The sequence below is a fragment of the Ornithodoros turicata genome, chromosome 5 (assembly GCF_037126465.1).
Source record: "Ornithodoros turicata isolate Travis chromosome 5, ASM3712646v1, whole genome shotgun sequence".
NCBI classification, from domain to species: Eukaryota; Metazoa; Arthropoda; class Arachnida; order Ixodida; family Argasidae; genus Ornithodoros; species Ornithodoros turicata.
The window spans coordinates 79,551,182-79,570,005 of NC_088205.1; the positions used below are offsets into that span (position 1 = coordinate 79,551,182).

Consider the following 18,824-nt stretch of genomic DNA (forward strand, 5'->3'; position numbering starts at 1 on the left):
TTTTGCTATGCGTCACAAAACCTTAACAATTGATGGTTAGGTGAAGCACACCGCAGAGCCGTAGGGTTAGTATCGATACCGTTTGTTAAGGTTGCATCTACTAGAACGCTGTGATGCCTATACGACTTGCGGCATTATGTATATTTCAGGCGAGAGAGCGAGCGCCATCAAGCGTTAAAGAAGCGCAGAAAACATTCCCTAAAAAAGATAAATGACCTTTCAATGGGTACGTACAGTACCGCAAATTAGTGACTCCCATGTGGCAAGCGCTGATATATGTATACAGGGTGTTTGCTCTAACGTGCCCAGAAATTATATTTATAAAGCGAGCGATAAAAGAAAAGCAAGTGGTATACTTTTCGGCTACTTGAGTAAAAATCAGGTACTGCTTCACTAGTAGCACCTGTTTCTTAGTGAAGTAGCTGAAAAAGTATACTTTACACTTCTTCTTTCATCTCTTTTATCGCTCGCTTTAAATAAAATTTCTGGACACGTTAGAGCAAACAGCCTATATATGGTGTGTCAAAGGTATCGCTAAGTTTACTGAAGAACAGTCGTCATGCACCCGCCAACCTATAGCCTTACAAATTATATCAAATTATTTATTTATTTTGTTTATATATATATAGACTTTTTTTTCATATACGCAAAAGTAAAAAGTTTGTACTACTCACCTGCATCTGACACGGTAGGCAGCATCTCGTACTTTCTTGCAATGTTCTTCCTTTGTGGGACGGCAGTGTCCGATCTCTTCTGATAGGACATCATCTGGCGGTCTCCAGGCAAAGAACGTCCTTCTGGCTTGGGTTCTTGACATTTGTGTCTCTCTCAAACGCGATCGTTTTTTTCACGTAAAACGATAACTCGATCGTGTGTTATGGTAGATCGATGCGTCTCCTGTTCTGTTCTGTGCTGTTCTGTTACTTCCTTTGTTTTGGTTATCACGAATAAACGGTCCAGGTACCCTCAGCGGCATTGTTGTAGTTTTCTTTTCGCTAGCTTAGCTTTAGCTCATAGCTTTTCTGCTATTGCTATTGTTTTTTTTTTCCGGCACGGGGGCTTTTATCGCTTTCAAAGTATGAAATACCGAACAGCCCAATTTTTAACCGTTTTCGCCTTTTATTTGATACCATCATCTCAAAACAACCTTGAGACATGACAGTTGTTACGTGTTTGACGTGCTTTGTTGAACCATCAATGCAGCCCAATCGTCAGTGTCATCACTGCTACAGACTGCTACACTACATCATCATCATCTGTTTCCGTATCAATTTCGACCGCTTGGCCCTCACCGAGCAAAAAAAAAAATAATAATAATAATAATCCTTGGACCCAATTTTGATCTGATTGGCCCCCTTCCGCTGTGGCTTCGATTCACAAAAAACAAAAACAAAAAAAACACCGATATATTCCGTGCCGCTTTTGCCCTTTATTCTTGACCTAAAAACACGGAAAAAGGGCCGAACTGGCATTGACCGTTACCCAGACCTCGTGCGTCACACAGAAGTTGAACGATCGATGCAATAATATTGTAATGCGCGCTCATGCCTATATCCTCCGGCAGAAAACTCTCGGGGCAATGCGAGCAATCTACTGGGGCCGCGTAAAACAAAACTGCAGCGAGCCATTCGTCGTTCCATATAATCACATCACAGAGCGAAGGCCAAATGACTTCTATTGGTGTCACTTCTGCAATCTTACTTTTAGATCAATTGCCACATCGTAAAGCCGATCACCGAGCCACCGAGTGATACGATTTCTGAGGAAGTAATAACTAACGGAAGAGCGTGAGTCATTTCTGCGAATGCTTACGCGCGTATGTCCTACGATTGCCGTCTGTTGAGTCTGCGTTGTTGTGACGCCGTTCGCGCAACGGTGGTCTGTTTCGTCACGAAACAGTGACGTTGTTGGGTCCCGGCAGAACCGGGACATAGCACATATGGCGCTATTTGCTGACGTCATGTTTGAGCTTCAACGAATCGCAGCTACGTGCAACGGTCTTGCTCCGCCAAGAAATTTCGCGTTGTGCCAGCAACAGTGATCGTCTGCAAACATCAGTCTTTTTTTCAAAAAGACTATAGTGGTTGTTATAAATGGGCTATAGAGAGCACCACTATGCGGCCATCCGTCAATCCATAAGGTGCTGCAGAAGACTAACTGCTGCTCTGGGCCAGGTGGCGCAAGTGAGCAGCAACATCAGCGCCCCAAATTATGCAACACTCCCTAGTTTAGCAGACGACGCGGCACTTTCAAATACACGGTCCCGAGTTGTTCGCAGTTTTCAAGAAGCACCGCTTTTTCTGTGGATTTCCTACAGGTTTTGTAGCTTTGCTTGGCACCATACCGTTTGAAACACCATGCAAAACCCGCTGATGAAACTCCTAATTGTTTGGATACGTGGCCGCTTGGGCCAGAAATGGCGCTGTGCAAACTTCAGTGCAACAGCCCTATAACAGGCGACGGAAACGCGCAAAAAATGTCGTCTGCTAAATGCTGAAGCGGTGTATCGCTTGTCGCGACGAGACAGGGACACTGTGTTTACGTGTGTTAACGTCTTGTATTCTACTGTGTATGTACTTTTCCACTATTTCATACGTATAGGAGCGTCGTTTTAGCTACATATTTCTTTGTAGAAATGATTTTACGGTAAATCCAATTAAACGTGTAAATTAGGGGTGATGATCGTAAATGCAACTGTTACTATTACTACATCGTGGTCTCGAAGCCTTGTAAGAGAACGGCACACTTGTGCAGACTTTCGTTAGAATCTCCTTTGAAAAGCTATTCAAATATGTCCACTGTTTCTGTAATGCTGCGTTAGAAGCTTAATAGACCATTTTAAAAAGATGCGCGCGCCATCAAGCGCGTGGCGCAAGGCAGCATGGGAACTTTGAGGGACACTGTTCCGTCGTCTGCTTCGGATATGGTTTATATCGGCTGACGCTGATGCTGCGCACACCGGGAATGTTGCTGTTCTTCTTCTGCCTCCGCCTCTGGCCGTATCGTAATGCTTGGAGGCGCTCGAAGTTCCCATGAGCCCTTGCGTACCACAGGTGGCGCTTGCTTTTCTAAAATGGTCTATTGAAAACGTGGCTTTCGTTTTCTTCTTTTCACGTATCAGGGGATCAACGAGCGAACGTAGGCACACGACGCATTGATAACGAGAAACTGAACCTACAGAATTTAAACTTTGAAACACAGGAGGGATCTGCTCTCAGTCACGCGTTCCGAGGCTCATCAGTAAAAGCAAGACACCTCGGTTACCTAGACGACGACTTGAAAAAATCCCAGAGGGCTTAGCGCCGCTTTGAAATGTGGGAACTTGCTCATCAGAAAGGAGGAGAAGGTCTCCAAACTGTTCCTCTCCTCTCTCGGCCCGTTCTCCACGAGGTGACAAGGTCAGCGAAGACGAAACCTGAAGGACCGTTCTCCCTTCCTCGTAACAGTAATCTCCCAGGATACAACGCGTGCGCGAGGAGCACTGTGGGATTTCCTGAAATCGTCTGAAAGCGAAAATCGTACTCACTTTTCACAGAACCGCAACAGAAGGACGAAATCCAGATGTAGCAACCCTGCAGTCGTCGACATTTGAGAATGTGGCACATCGTCTGCTACACAGATGGACGTCCCAATGGCGTCCAAATGTAGCGTTGTAGCGAGAACGGGGTCTTCGGCGGTAAAAACAGTTGTGAAGAGTGTTTCGTGGGGATCGAGACCGCCATCCATCGTGAGGTCTCTACCCTTCACCCAGCGCGAAACGGTGTCGTGGTCACGGGAAAGCCTTTTCGTTATCGCCGTTTTCAGTTATACGGAACAATTGTTACCTTACGTGTGTTTGTATGAGACGTGTGTTTTATAATAATCATCCTGCTACCAGACGGCAGAAACGTATTTTTCCAACAGTACTCGAGCAACAATCCTCTTTACTTCCTCGTTTCCTATAAGCTGTAATTCGCAATATGTACAGTTAAAAAGTAACAGCATGTAACGTACCTTTCGATGTAGTTCCGCGCACCACGTAGAAACGTCGCGTGGGCACAACCAGACCTTGTATTCTTCCATCAGGGCTGTTTCACACACTGGGGTTCTTCCTCCTGTGTTTCTTTATTTCTGTCTCTCTTACTTTCTTCTTGTTTCTTCTTCTTTCTGTTTCTTTTATTTTTTATTTTGTTCTTGGGCCGTTTGTCCGACCCAAGAAAGTCAGCGCAAGACACTTTTTTTTTCTTTTTTTCTTTTTTTGAGAAAACACACGCAGATGCTCGGGTGTAAGCGGAGTCCACGTGGTTTGCTCATTCGTGTTTTCGCGTTCGGCTTTGACGGACGCAAAGAAAAAGAAAACAAAAAAAGAACGCCTATCACGCTATCGTCTTTGCGTACGTAAGGGATAGCATTGGTGGTTCTGCGCACGCGCAGAACATAAAGAGAGCTTTGCGCACTACGCAGAACAACCAACGCTATCCCTTACGTACGCAAAGACGATAGCGTACGGTACACTAAAACTCTCTAATGAGCCCGCGGTCTTATCGGAAGAAGCTGCGGTGCGGATGAGTTAACTCCACACATGATGAACGAACGCAAATGTCTGCTTTCGTTAATCGTGTGATCTTATCTACGGCCACCGTCTATCGACACCACCGTTTACAGCGAACAAATCGTACATCGAGTATTACGTAATGTTAAAGCACCATATATCGGACAAACAAGTGAACCACGTCAATACCTCAAACGTGCTCCGTCACTCGTTATATCGAGGTACTTCAAAATCGTTATAAGTATGCATCGTTATATCCGTACTCCCCAGCGCAGTGCCTCCATAATGGAACGCTTTTTTTATGAATCTTTCGGTAGAAAGCGATAATAGCCGGTGCTAATGACTGCAGAAAAGAGACTTACCTTAACCGTCGATGCGGAGTCTATGATCGAGAAGCTCGGGTTCGGGAGTAGCTAGCTTAAGAGAGAACACGAAGCGATTAATTTTAATTACCCATAAATCACGCAGAGCTTGTCTAGGGAGAAAGGTTCGCTTCAAAAAATATCACATATAGGTTATTCAGTTTCAAACACCTTTCCCCAGTTTCGCGGGCCTCTTTCAGCACTAAAGTTGTTAATTGCCCTCAGTACTTATTTCGGAAATTACTCTTGGCCCAATCACCTTCGAGAACGGGCATTACGCGTCTGGAGACTGTTCAGTGTCTTCCCTGTCTTCAGTCACCCGTTAACGAGAGGCTATGAAAGCCCCTTTGTTTTGTACGGTTCCGAAATCCTCACAGATGGGTTGCTTAAGTGTTTTCTCAGCTTTCGAGACGTGTTTGCGGAGGTAGATGCACGAATAAAGGGTGTTTTTTTTTTCTCTCTTGTCGTTTTTTTTTTAGAAAAGCGAAGCAGGTTTAACAGCAGAAATAGGCAAACAGAATTAAAACTAACCACTCCGTACGCTATAGGACGCTGCCATAGTCGCTACTTGCCGGTACGTGTATGTATCAAATAGGAGTGGTTTTCTTTTTCTTTTTTTTTTTTTCCTTTAGGCTCCTGGAGACTCTATATGTTGTACCTATGTGTTCATAGATGGAGCTCGCCTCGGCTCGTGCACCTATTCTCCTTCTTTTTTTTTTCGTCTAATCTTTTCTTTTTTTTAATACCTCTGCTAGTGTAATGACACTGGTGATGTAGTGAACGAGCATAAATACAAATTACTGCGCTTAGTATTGATACGCACAGACATGGAATAATAAGCTAGTCTTGTTTATGTTGTTACGTGATAGTACTGATGATATTACGTTACGCATTTTGTGGCACGTCGTTATGTCACGCAAGGTAAACACAAATGAAGCGACTATGACTAATAAAGCTGCTTCCTGTCCCCATTACAACCGATATGGAGAAAAAGACGATACGACGGTGCACGATACACCATATAGAGCATAACGTCTTCCTAAGTGTTGTCCACTTGTTTACTTAACACGATAAGAATTATATAGTATATCAAATGAGGTCACGGTGGACATCAAGGTGGCCTTCACACCCGTAGCCTAGCTCCTGAACCAGCATGGCGGCTGCTGACTCAGTCCGTACCGAGACACACCAGGGGAGTCAGTCTTCGAGAACTTGTTTGGTGTCGCTCTTCGACAGTTTCAACCTAAATGGCCTCAGCGCCAAATAGTTTGCAAACCAGGACGGAGCATCAAAGATAAAACAGATAGAAAGCGTCCATTGAAGACAGGTGTCGCTGTGCTGAGAGCGGCTTCGCTCTTTGAAACACTTCTCGATGACTTCCATTCTACTAAAAGTGCTAAAAACCAGGACAATCAGGACAACACCACACTACACAGAATGCTGTGTGTCCTAATTGTGATGATTGCAGTGGCGGATCCAAGGGGCGATTGGGCGACCATGCTCAAGTACTGTAGTGCTTATTTTCGACACGGTGTGTGCAGACCGCGTTTGCTTTCGAGTAGAAAGGCGCAAGTTCGATAGGCCTCTGGTGTCTGACGTTCCTTTACACTATCACTATTCACGTCGGTTCCATGGTATAAGTCTGGATATGCTTCGTCGGGTTTGGTGCGGCACGGCTTACCATGGGATCACCGAGGAGTTTACTATGAATCAGGCCAAAAGGACACGCATAGTAAAGAAATACACGAGCCTAACATAGAATCATTTCGCAGGATGGACAAACAGCGCTCCACCTAGCGGCGGTCCATGTACGAGAAGACATGGTGCGACTACTTCTCAATAGGAAAGCCGATCCCACCATAACCGGAGGGGTAAGTTCTTAGACTTTTCAATGTTAACGTCCACATGCCATGATACGCGCTTTCTGCTCCTGTTTTGCATGATAGAAAGATAGGCTGCATGCCTTTGCGATGGAGGTGAGGTTCAAGCTCCCTGGGTCGCCTTCATGGTGAACTATACTGACATTAGTCATATGCCGAAAATTCGACAAAAGATACCTGAACGGCACAGCAGGTGTTATGATTCACACCGGAGATTTCTTCTGATCCTCATACCTATAAAGGACTATCTCCAAGCTCTCGATTGGCTAATCAATTAGACTAATCAACTGCACGGACGAGGAAGAAGCACACAATTCTTTCAGGAGCACACTAGACTGTATGTGACTCACCATTTAAAATGAAATTTGTCAACAGAGAACCCCTCCCCCCCCCCTCCTCAAGTACAATCAAATGCCCCCATGCAGTGCAATGAACGTAAAATTGCGACTGACTTGTTTTTGCAGACGACCTTGTATTTTTTCAATAACACGTAAGTATTAAGTAATTAGTTGAGCCACGTAATCATGCTGTGTACAGTGTCATTTACGAGAGCATGTTCGCGAACTGACATGAAACTTTCCACTGCATCTTTATTGTATTACGTTCCCAGAGGGCTGCGCAAAATAATCAGAGCGAAAGCCAAACGCTGTCATTTTACGCAGGAGACCCACCAGAGCGGAACAGCCACAATTAACATGAACGCTACGCGAGGGTTTAATAAATGGCTTCGCTAAACTCCCTTATCGATAGCGTTACCAGGCACATTGACCTATTCCGCCTTCTTCCTTGAGGGCGAGAGGCTGTTCCCGTTAAAGGAATCAGGCAGGGATGAAATTAACCGCAAAATGGTGCTGAACGGTGGCAATTATTTGGATGTGCTAAGTGTGACCCGTAGTTACCCAGAAAGGATAGAACAGAGCAAGAGAGGTGTAAGAAAGACGCCGTCATAGACGTCTGTAAGTATGAGTGGTTGGAGAGGATACGGCAAAGTTTCATTAAAGGAAGATAATACTTTGGTTCCTCTTCCGGCATAGTGTACCACTTGGTCTGTGGGAGGCTTCGGAGACTCTCTTAACAGACGTACTATCTAGCCCGCCATGGACATATGGTGTCTTCTTGATCGGCAGGAAAACGGCACAACTCACCAAGTGGTGGCGCTGGTGGTGATGCATTTATTATGACCTACAGTTTTTACCTGCCTGATATGGTGACGTAGATCGTGCGGCCGACGTCATAAGGAACCCCAGGAAAGCGCCCAGACAGCGCATCCAGGACTCGAACCCGGGTCATGTCCCAGTCTCCGTGCTTTCGTATGCACTATCACCGGGAAACGGTCCAGTGACCACAGCCCTGTCAATATGTATTCAGTGTTTCGCTTTATACGAAGTACGCGCTTTTATTACTAGGATGCGCAGTCAGCGGCAGAGCCGGATTATCGTTGTCGACCGCGCCCAAAGCTTCGAGGACGAAATGTCTCTTACGAACGGCTGTTCTTGTTGCAGGCCAAAGGACAACTGCCACTACATGTGCTGAGTGCACGGGCGACGGGTGCAGCCATCGTGCCCCTGCAGCTGTTGCTTCGTGCTGGAGACAAGAACGTCCGCATAGTACCTGACTTGGTACGTACTTACCCTGTCCGTGTATTCACACGAGCGACATCCTCACGGAATATTCTAGTGGAAGAAAAAGCGAGAACACTGCTCACATTGCCGAAGTTCCGTCCCGTGTTACGTTGAGCATTCACACGGTGCGGAATACCGGGAGTGCCGTACTGCGCGTTTAGCAGACGACACTTAGCAGACGACACCGTCAGCGTCTTTTCCTGTCGTCTGCTACGGAATATCTTGTAGCTGTGTATCAGGATATTCCCCACGGTTAGCAGTGTACGTGAAGACACAATGTTGAGCGCTCCTGCTCACGTGACAGCAGAAAGCTATGACGCTTTTCGCATCTTCCGCTTCTGGGGGAATGTCGCTCGTGTCAATACACGGTGTCGGTCATGTTCTAATCACGGGAGCTACGTTATTTTTTTTATTTCCTTCCGTCACAAAGCGCATCGTGCAGTCGCGAAGGCATAGTTGTCCAACAGTCAGCTACACAATGTACGCTTTGTACATGTAACACACCTCCTTAGCCACACTTTGCGAGTTAAATACAAGCCATCTACAACGTTTCCGCAGTAACTTTTATTTTACTCGTCCCGAACGAAGCACCGTGGCAGAATACCATACGAATAGCTTCAATCAGTGTCGTGCCCACGGTTCGGAACAAGGTGGTGCCGCGGAAGTCTCACATCCCCACCTGCGAAGGGTGAAGACATTTGCCGTAGTCGGAACCACGGTAGAAACGGCATACGCATGGCTCTTTGCACTGCAACATGACGAAGCCGCCGCACATATCACCGCAGCGGCTTAGCCAGGGACCTGGAAGTGTGCTCTTTTCGTCTGCAGCGACGAAAAGCAGAACTTCGACCAGCAGGGCGAAACGAAGCAGCATTCTTGCGACGGAGCTCTTGCTTGCGTGTAGTCCTTGGACGGTCGATGTGCAATGCAGGCGCCAGAGACGGTGGTCGATGCAAGGTATACCTTTTTAAGAGGCTTCGTCGTCTTTGCTGAACAGCGTTTATAAAGGTGACGTGGACAAACGTACCTTGTAGTTCCTCGCAGGTTTCGAGCGGCTTCGACGCATTACAAAAAATGTTTTATGCGCGTCTCTTGCTGGGAGTTTTAATGACTCACTGTCATAGTTACAGGCTGCACCTGTGAGTACGCTCTTGTAAACATATGACGTCGTTCCACTTCCTGTACCCTGTTCCTGGAATGCATCGGTCAACTGTGAAGCGCGCGGGGGGGGGGGGGTCTCTCTCTTTTGGGTTATCTTAACCGATATAGTCGTTATGTCGCAGATATCTGGCTTATGACGATTCCAAACAGTGTCTGTACCGTACTGAAAATATTGAGGAAATAAATTGAATTACGTTTCTTTCTTTTTTTACTTTCTTATAAGAAACCTGTAGTAAACTGAGGAGGGAAATTTGCCTTGGCCGATGCTGCACGGAAAATCTGAACTTGGGACACAAAAATGATAGGACCCACCGGGTTGCCAGTGGCCTTCATATCCGATACACATGTTTTCCGAGCCACGTAATGTACGCTGAAGATCGCTGGTGTCCTGAAAATACGTTCCATGCCTGGTTGATGCCCACTCTTCGTTTAATGACTTAACATTAGGAGTGCCAAAATGGAAAAAGCTGTATGTACGTACGTACTTACCTGTGTGTGTGTGTGCGCGCGCGCGTGTGCGTGCGTGCGTGCGTGCGTGTGTGGTGTGTGTATGAGATGGTGAAGCATCACCGAGGCAGAGGTAGTAGTGGAGATGTAAAGGGGAAATAAGAGGCTAACGTACGTACGCGTATACGTGATTAAGAGAAAGCTCAAATGAAATTAAAGGTTACAGAAGGTTGCCGGAGGTAATTAAATGTAATTAACCTCATTTAAAGAGAAATTGAAGTAATGAAAGCAAGTAAACGTAATTAAAGGAATTAAATGGAATGCAAGGTTACCTCAGCTAACCTGGGGTCACCTTCGGTAATTAAGGGGTAATTGAAGCTAATTAAATGCACTTACATGTAGTAATTGAAAGTGTCGAACCGAAAGTCAAGTACACAAGACCGGAGGTGGAGAACCGGAAGTCAGGTTAGACCGGAAGTGGGCAACTGGATGCCAGGTTAGACCGGAAGTTGACGACCGGAAGTCGGGTTTAGACCGGAAGTTGATACCCGAAAGTCAAGTATAGACCGAGAAAGGCGCTTAATGTTAACGCATTTCTCTCACACTTACCGCTAGATCGCTACTGACTTTTTATATTATTTTTTTTCATACCCTGCGAACTATGGTCTGTGCAGGATGGAAACATTCCTCTCTTCCTGGCCGTAGAAGTTGGCAACCACGGCGTCTGTCGTGACCTGCTCAGTACCATGACTAAAGAACAAGTCAGCTACGTCCACCCATCCACAGGAAACACAGCTCTTCACATGGCCACGAAACGAAGAGATCTGGACATCATGCGCTTCTTGGTCGAATGCAACAGCCCTATTAATCATCAAAACGTGAGTAATCCAATCACCGTCACATCATTGCCGATGTTATGCCAGGAGCTGGAGCTGCTACTCAAAGTTCCACAAACAAGGTTCATAATAGGCGAAATATGTAGTCGTGGAATGCAAGATGTAATCGGTACTTCAACATCAACGTGCGTGAAGTTGTTTTCGTGAGGTGCGTACTATGCGTTCAGTTCAACGTATTTTTGACAACCCTGTAGAACTTCACGACGTCCCGGTTATGTCGTCGATGTCGTATGCAAGTGCGCAAACGTATGCTCCAGTGAGTGTAACATCTTGTGTGAGCGATTTCAAAAGCCTATGACTGATGCGCGATTGCCTTGCAGTTTATGTTCCCGCTTTTCGTTATCATAACCGTGCGTTCACACGAGCGATATTCCCCGCAGAAGCGGACGATGCGAAAAACGTCATAGCTTTCTGAGCATGAGCGCTCAACGTCCAGTATTCACGTACACTGCTAACCGCGAGGAATATCCTGCGACAGAGCCACAAGATATTCCGTAACAGACGACAGGAAAGACGCTGACGGTGTCGTCTGCTATGTGCGCCTGCTAAGTGCGCAATACGTCACTTCCGATATTCCGCACCGTGTGCATGCTCAACATAACACAGAACGGAACTTCGTCTCTGTGAGCAGTGTTCTCGCTTTTTGTTCCGCTAGAATCTTCCGTGAAGATGTCGCTCGTGTGAATACACAGTAAGAGGCGCTTCTTGAAGTCGCTAGCGTATGCAGACAGCAAAAGACGATGCGGTAATGTGAAATATATGTTGGACGCCGCATGCAGAAGGAAGGCCAGACGCCCTTACACATCGCAGCCAGAGAAGGTGACGAACATGCGGTGAAGCTCTTCCACCACGCCAACGCCAACCCTAATTTAACCGACCTGGAAGATCGGACGCCGCTTCACCTTGCAACGCAGTTGGGCCACGTGGGAGTTGTCGAATTACTCACAGACAAATACAAGGCATCCGTGCATCACAGAACGAAGGCAAGTGGACCTTGTGTGGGCAACTTGTAGCGGTGTTCCTGTACGTACCTCGTATTCTTTGCCTGGCTAAGTTCCCCTCTAAGCTCTGTCGCACCGCACTTGTATACAGTGCAGTAGGCTGGGAGGGGCTACCAGACACGTCGAATGTACTGATAATCTTTCAACCAAGTGTTTCTTTAGAGACCGTACCTATCCTGCATCCAGTTCGTATAACTCTATACGTTCTCGTCCCTAACATTCCCTAACGGTCCCTAACAGTCCCTAACTCTAATGTTAGAGACCGTCATCATTTTCGTGGCTGCCATCTCGCAATGTAAAGTGAGGTTTGCGAAAAGTCACTTCCGTGGTGAACAAATAAATGCAGCGTACGAGGTGTTCATGAGTTCAAACTCCTTCAGTTTCACTGTATAAGATATACTTTAAATGAAAGACCTCCCACTGTTCTTCGATTTCGTCGATCTCTCTTATGATTATCAGCTAGCATACATAAATAAGATCTAATCTTCGCATGAGACCACTTTCACAGCGTCGCAAAATAAATCGCCTCTGCTATTTTCGAAAAAAAATTTAACATCATAATCCTGCACTAAGGTTATATCTTCTCCTTCCTCCCTAGATACATTTCGCCTGGGATAGATCATCGCCAGAAAGTTATCCCCAGAAAGTATAGGCATTTATCGCATCAAACCCTCTCTATGTCTATGTCAAAAAACCAGTCTATGTCAAAAATATCACTTGACTATGAGATCGCCATCCCCACTCATTCACGTCACTTAGTGGCATTGCACTGTTTAATAATTAATTAATAATTCACTGCAGGAGCACTTCAGTTGCAGTTGAATAATCTTCTCTGCTCGCATAATTGAATTTTATTGTGGTGCTCTTTGTCCTTAATTATTGTTCCACATCCAGCGACATTTCGTTCTCTGTTCTCCAATACGATCTGTAATGTCATGAGGGTCAAATAAATAAATACAACGTGCATAACCACCACGAACACCGAAAACCGTTATGCAACATTGCTTCATTCGTGAGTTGCGTGTCCGTGCATGCGGCTCGCGACGAACCCCCTGTTGAGCAGCGTATAAGTGGCCTAAGTGCCGCTAGGGTGGCTCTCGTCGCGCTCTGCCGGCAGAAGCTGCGTTATTCTTAACTGTGCTTCGAGCTGTACAACCTCATTTACGTTTGTCTGAAAGTCGACTGTTCTTACAGGACGGCAGTACGTTGATGCACATCGCCGCTGAAGCCGGAAGGCCAGAAACCGCTATGGTGTTCATGAAGAAAGGAGTTCCTCTTCACATGTCTAATAAGGTACATCTGTAACTGCTTCGTGAAGTTGTGTACGACCTTTCCTTATTGCGTCGCTCCAGGCAGGTGCCAAATGTATCCACACAGCCGCCCAGAAGGGTTACGTGGAAATTGTCAGGACGCTGCTTCAGAAGGGGGAGCACGTCGACGTCAAGACTAACGTTAGTGTCTCGTATGCTCGCGCTTCCATGGCGTGTTGTTCAAAATGTGACTTTCTTTTTTTTTTTTTCAGGACGGGCACACGGCGTTACACGTGGCCGTGTCAGCAGGGCAAGCTCTAGTGGTTGAGACGCTTCTAGGTTATGGCGCGCAGGTGCAATTCAAAGCAGGGCCCGTGAGTACATGTCTTCAGGAGCGTCAAGTAGAGGTGAACTGAGTAGAACTGTGTCCTCCATTACAGAACAACGAAACGCCATTACACATAGCGGCACGAACGAAAGGAGCTGATGAATGTGCTGAGCTGTTGATCAAAAGCGGGGCCAACGTCAATGAGAAAGAAGCGGTATACCTTCTCTCACCATACCTTATGCCCGCCGCTGATATCACTCATTGAGTGCTTCACGGGAGCTTGATTAACGCAACGTCTATTAAACAGTCTAACAGTCTAACGTTGCAGTCTAACAGTCGATGCAACGCAAGGCGTTACTTTTGCCAGTTTCTTCGAGCTCTGTCACGTAAGCACAGGATGCCTAAATAAGCAGGGAAAACATCCTGCATGAGTTTCGGGATTGTTCGTCTCCTCCAAGGTCAGGCCGATCCGTATTCTTTAGGGGCGTTTTCGTAAATTGAATTGCACATTTTCTCGGCGAAAATATTTTCGCAAGGTCGCTGTCAACTGACTGCTCGATGAATTAATCCTAAATACCCTTTCCTCGTTTCCTTGAGTTCACCGAATTGACCACAACCTGAATGGCCACAAACGAGGTCTTTGCAATACCTATGCTGCTTTCCCCGGTTTTCTGACTTATGCGGACTCCAAAGAACCCCGCCGTCTAGCTTCCTGACGCAGCTTTCTCTTCCTAGAACGGTGAGATACCCCTGCACTTTGCTGCTAGAGAGGGTCACTTGAAGTCAACGAAAGCCTTGCTCGCAGATAACAGCGTAGCCGACCTTCTTAACAAGGTAATCCGTGATCTTTAAATGGGAACCATAGTCACATTATATTGCCTCCCAAGGATGGAGAAAGTCCTTTACACGTTGCCGTAAAGAACTGTCACTTTCCCGTCGCCGATGCTCTGTTGGACCATTGGGACAAAAAATGCACGGATCCTGAAGAGAAGCAGAAGCTCACGAACCAAAAGAACATGGTACCTGAACAGCGTGCTTTCTTTACACGATGACTGAACAATTTCCCTTCGATATCAGGATGGAGAGAATTCCCTGCATTACGCTGCCACGATCACAGAGAAACAAAAGCATTATCCGACGGAAGACAGAGACATCATGAGGCTTTTACTGAAACACGGCGGTGACGTGAACGCCGAGACGAAATCGGTAGGCGTATATAGGTGTCTACCTTTTTGCGTGCGACTCACATAACGTCTTCGTGATAGACGATGGAGACACCTATCCACCACTGTGCCCGTACTGGCAACGTGGCTATCCTAAAAGAGATCATCGACACCTTACCACCAGCGGCCGTGCAGTTGTCCTGCAACCAGCAAGCAAGGGTACGTATGTCTCAAGTTCGTAGATGATCTAACATGATACCGCCCTCTACAGGACAACTTGTTTCTCTGGTACTTAAAAATGGGTTGTGATAGTTTGGTGACGGTGGCCAATTACACGCTGCACACGTTGTGCGCTCAACAACGCCACGGGCCTCAACTAAGCCTACCTCCAGTCTTATCTGCACACGAAAGATTTTCGCCCCGTGTCCATTTATGCCGTGTATTTTGAGGGGCAGGTTTTAAAGGGACTTAGGGTTTCGAAAAAAAAAACAGGTGTACATCATAACGAACACGAACCACCCCTCGATACCGAATACAATATTCGCATTCATTTTGCGAGAGTAATTCATTCGTAAATGGAGGACAATAGCAAACCGAAACCGAAAGTGAAGAGCAGAAAACAGAGCGGCGCGTCCGGAGGAGGATACCGTGACGTCACCCAGCATTGTCGTCTGCTACGAAGCCTGCGTTCTCCCTTGCCGGCTGCCGGATGATGTCAGCAGTGTGTTGCTTTCAATCCCCTCTTGCTTCACAGAGGCGAAGCAAGCTCCGCTTCGTTTGAATAAAATCTGCGCAGTTTTGGAACGAGAGATTCCGTACGCATGTTCCTGACATACCAGAGGTTACGGATATAACACAGCCTTTGTTGTGATTTTGTTGCGAAGTCCCACTTTAAATAACCGAAAAACAACCAAATTATTAGGTTTCACGACTAAGGTTATGTCCAAGCTGAAAAGGTCATGTCCAAGCCTTGAAGCGCAACTTATGCATGCTCAAGACCAAGATGGCGTCCTGAACAACACCAGGAGTTTGATTTTGTTTCTTCTCAACGTTTTCGTATTTTAGCTTTTGTTCTGCAAACATAAAATATTTTGATGTTGTCATCCCAGTTCAAGCTTAATCAACATAGGCACAAAGCACTCCGAGTCCTCCTAAGCTCTCCGGCAAATCTGCCACATAAGGCGAAGGAAGACCTCCTGCATATCATAACCTATGAAAGTCAGTACATAGAGCTCAATGTTTCTGCAGAATGGCTGGGCCCCACTTCTGTATGCTTGTGATGCCGGTCACGCTCAAGTAGCCAGCCTGCTCATCCAGAACGGAGCTAGGGTTGACACGTTCGACGAGGTAAGGAGCTACGACGTTCCTGAGCTCTGTGCACGATGTCCTATGTGTCCCAATGCTGCTCCTTCCAGACCGGGAAGGCAGCCCTGCATCTCGCAGCCGAGAAAGGACACGAAGAGCTCGCGGATATCCTCCTCAACGCCAAAGCATTTGTCAATGTCCGCTCGCAAAAGGGATTAACGCCCCTGCATTTGGCTGCTGAGAAGGGCTACTCCAACCTCGTGCGGAAACTGATCACGGAATATGGGGCTATCGTCGATCCCCTCAGTCTGGTTAGTCCTAGCTGTGTCCTATGACCTGCGCGTCTGACGCGTTTACGACCGTCATCTTTGCCTAATAGACAAAGAAGACTCCTCTGCACTTGGCGGCCGGAGAGGGAAGACTAGAAGTCTGCAAGATCCTGCTTGACCTCAAAGCGGACACGAATGCCCTCGACGACGTACGTGGCTGACATCTATTTCCATTGATGTTCTGCCATGACATATAGAAGTGGCTCATAGTACTCTTCCTATCACAGCAAGGACAGATACCAATGATGCTCGCCATTGAGAACGACCATTCAGAAGTCGTCAAGGTGTTCCTGAGGGTCAAACCAGACTTGGCCACAATGTCCAATGCCGTACGTAGTGCTCTGACAAATCACAAGGTATCTCGAGTGATATCGTATTATCGCTACTGCATTTCCTCTGCAGAAAGGGTTCACGTGCGCCCACATCGCCGCTATGAAAGGCAGTACGGCTGTCATCAAGGAACTGATGAAATTCAACAAGTCCATTGTGACAAGTTCGAGGAACAAGGTGAGAGCAGAACGCACAGAGAACAGGCATTCTGTGAAACTGAAGTGACGTCAAAGGCTCCGAATATTTATACAGAACTGGGCACTTCCCGCAGTATGTAACGCATCTTTGACGTATCTTTGGTACAGCCGACGCTTAGCTACTCGCCCGAGATGGATAATAAGCACAGCGGTCTATGCGCTTCGAAAATATCGTACCTTTTGATTGCTTTATAGTAGATACTACGTGAATGCGTAAATGTTAAATACTAGATAGAGTTTGGTAAAGCTGAAAAAAGAAGTGTTTCAGTTTCAGCCACACCTTTGACATAACTGGCAACGATAATGGTGGGAGCGATATGCCAAAACCGTGCATGCAGCTGAATTGCTTGTCACATGTGTAGCACACACGAACTCAGCTTTCTTGGGAAACGCGCGGCGACTAAAAACAGCATTGTCGTACCACACAGACGACAGATTCTACGCCTCTTCATCTGGCTGCGGCTGGTGGGCACGGCAGCGTCGTCAAGATGTTGCTGCAAGCTGGAGCAGACGGCAAGGACGAGAACTCCGTAAGACAACGCAGCAGTCAGACGTTACATCACTGAGATTATTAGATTACTGTCTCACATAAACCCTGCGATTACAGGAAGGTGACACGGCCCTGCATCTCGCAGCCAAGAACGGTCACGTCAAAGTAGCCCGTGTCTTGAGTGCGGTCGTGCCTTGGTCTTCGACGAGCAAGAAGGTCTGAAGTCTTTTTTTTTTTATTCTTTTACATAACGTCCGTATGTCACTGTACGTTAACACGGCGATTATTCGCAGACGGGTCTAACAGCTCTTCACGTAGCCGCAAAGAATGGCCAGATGGACTTTGTGCGCGAGATGCTGACGGAAGTGCAGGCAGCCCTAGGCAGCGAGCCTCTTCCTGATGGAGGAGACGTAAGTACCGGTTGAGTTGGCGTGTGGAAGAAGTTGGTCTGATGCACGCATCCTCTTCGCAGTATGGAATGACAGCACTGCACATGGCCGCAGCAGCGGGACATGAAAGTGTTGTTCGGATGCTTCTCAACAGTTCCGGTGTACAGGCTGATGAGCCGACAGTTCAAGAGGTGAGCTGTCCGGACGTACCCTAGCACGAACATGCACTGTGCGCCTACAAAATTGCCGATACAAGCAGTGGCGTAGCCACGGGGGGGCTAGGGGGGGGCCCGAGCCCCCCCTACTGCCACTGACCGACCCACGCAAATCGTGCAAATCCGAGGAGAAAATAATATATGTGGGGAGGGACCAGTGTGACGATCGCGAAAGTTCTTACAGGTCATGGCGTCTATCTAAGCGGCACACTTGAATGGTTTCCAAAGTATATATGAGCTTTTCAAAATCCTTCTAATCTCGTGACACCACCTCATTGGACATCCCAGTATAATCGAATTGTGAATGTCGTTTCGTAATTTTCGTTTTTTTTTTCAACCGCATGCTGCGGTGTGCACAAGTATTGTGTGTTGTCGCACCCATGATCAGCGGGGGGGGGGGGGGAGGTTTCGTATAGAGCCCCCCCCCCCCTGCCTTGGCGGTCTGGCTACGCCACTGGATACAAGTCAACGTTATCGCCAAGTGTTTTACTTACGTGTTTGTCTTATTAATCTTCTAGGGCATGTACCCTCTGCACTTAGCAGCACAAGGAGGTCACGTGGCGGTAGCCAGTCTTTTACTGAGCAGAGCCACATCCCAACTTCACTGTGTCGACAAGACTGGCCGCACTCCGCTGCACGTGGCTGCGGCCAACGGCAAGAGAGAGATGGTGGGACTACTACACAGTCAGGGAGCAGAGATCAACGCTGCTGACAATGTAGCTACAATGCCACTGCACCTCCGTATTTTTCTCTTGTTACTCGCTGTGTACTCAGTAACGACTTCTTTTAGATGGGCTGGACGGCTCTGCACTTCGCGGCTCGCCACGGGTATCTGGGAGTCGTTAAGATCCTTGTAGAAAACGGCGCATACGCCAAAGCCATAACGAAAGTGAGTTTTCACACTTGGTCAACAATCTCATTAAGGCTA

General features: G+C 47.0%; 2 protein-coding genes across 2 annotated transcripts in view; one reads left to right on the top strand and one right to left on the bottom strand.

The window, feature by feature from the left end:
* Positions 1–4,990, bottom strand: part of LOC135395954 (uncharacterized) — a 44,673-nt gene extending 39,683 nt beyond the window's left edge. The window contains exon 1 of the mRNA XM_064627039.1: positions 4,894–4,990. The gene's annotated coding sequence lies outside the window, so the exon portion shown is untranslated. The remainder of the gene's footprint in view (positions 1–4,893) is intronic.
* LOC135394918 (uncharacterized) overlaps positions 1–18,824 on the top strand; it is a 40,581-nt gene that overhangs the window by 12,142 nt on the left and 9,615 nt on the right. The window contains exons 3-25 of the mRNA XM_064625990.1: positions 6,666–6,764; positions 8,276–8,392; positions 10,678–10,881; positions 11,679–11,882; positions 13,095–13,193; positions 13,253–13,351; positions 13,423–13,524; positions 13,591–13,692; positions 14,214–14,312; positions 14,366–14,497; positions 14,556–14,684; positions 14,744–14,860; positions 15,890–15,988; positions 16,057–16,257; positions 16,326–16,424; positions 16,503–16,604; positions 16,678–16,782; positions 17,231–17,332; positions 17,410–17,508; positions 17,586–17,702; positions 17,765–17,872; positions 18,415–18,612; positions 18,687–18,785. Coding sequence (XP_064482060.1) covers positions 6,666–6,764; positions 8,276–8,392; positions 10,678–10,881; positions 11,679–11,882; positions 13,095–13,193; positions 13,253–13,351; positions 13,423–13,524; positions 13,591–13,692; positions 14,214–14,312; positions 14,366–14,497; positions 14,556–14,684; positions 14,744–14,860; positions 15,890–15,988; positions 16,057–16,257; positions 16,326–16,424; positions 16,503–16,604; positions 16,678–16,782; positions 17,231–17,332; positions 17,410–17,508; positions 17,586–17,702; positions 17,765–17,872; positions 18,415–18,612; positions 18,687–18,785 — 2,832 coding nt within the window. The remainder of the gene's footprint in view (positions 1–6,665; positions 6,765–8,275; positions 8,393–10,677; positions 10,882–11,678; positions 11,883–13,094; positions 13,194–13,252; positions 13,352–13,422; positions 13,525–13,590; positions 13,693–14,213; positions 14,313–14,365; positions 14,498–14,555; positions 14,685–14,743; positions 14,861–15,889; positions 15,989–16,056; positions 16,258–16,325; positions 16,425–16,502; positions 16,605–16,677; positions 16,783–17,230; positions 17,333–17,409; positions 17,509–17,585; positions 17,703–17,764; positions 17,873–18,414; positions 18,613–18,686; positions 18,786–18,824) is intronic.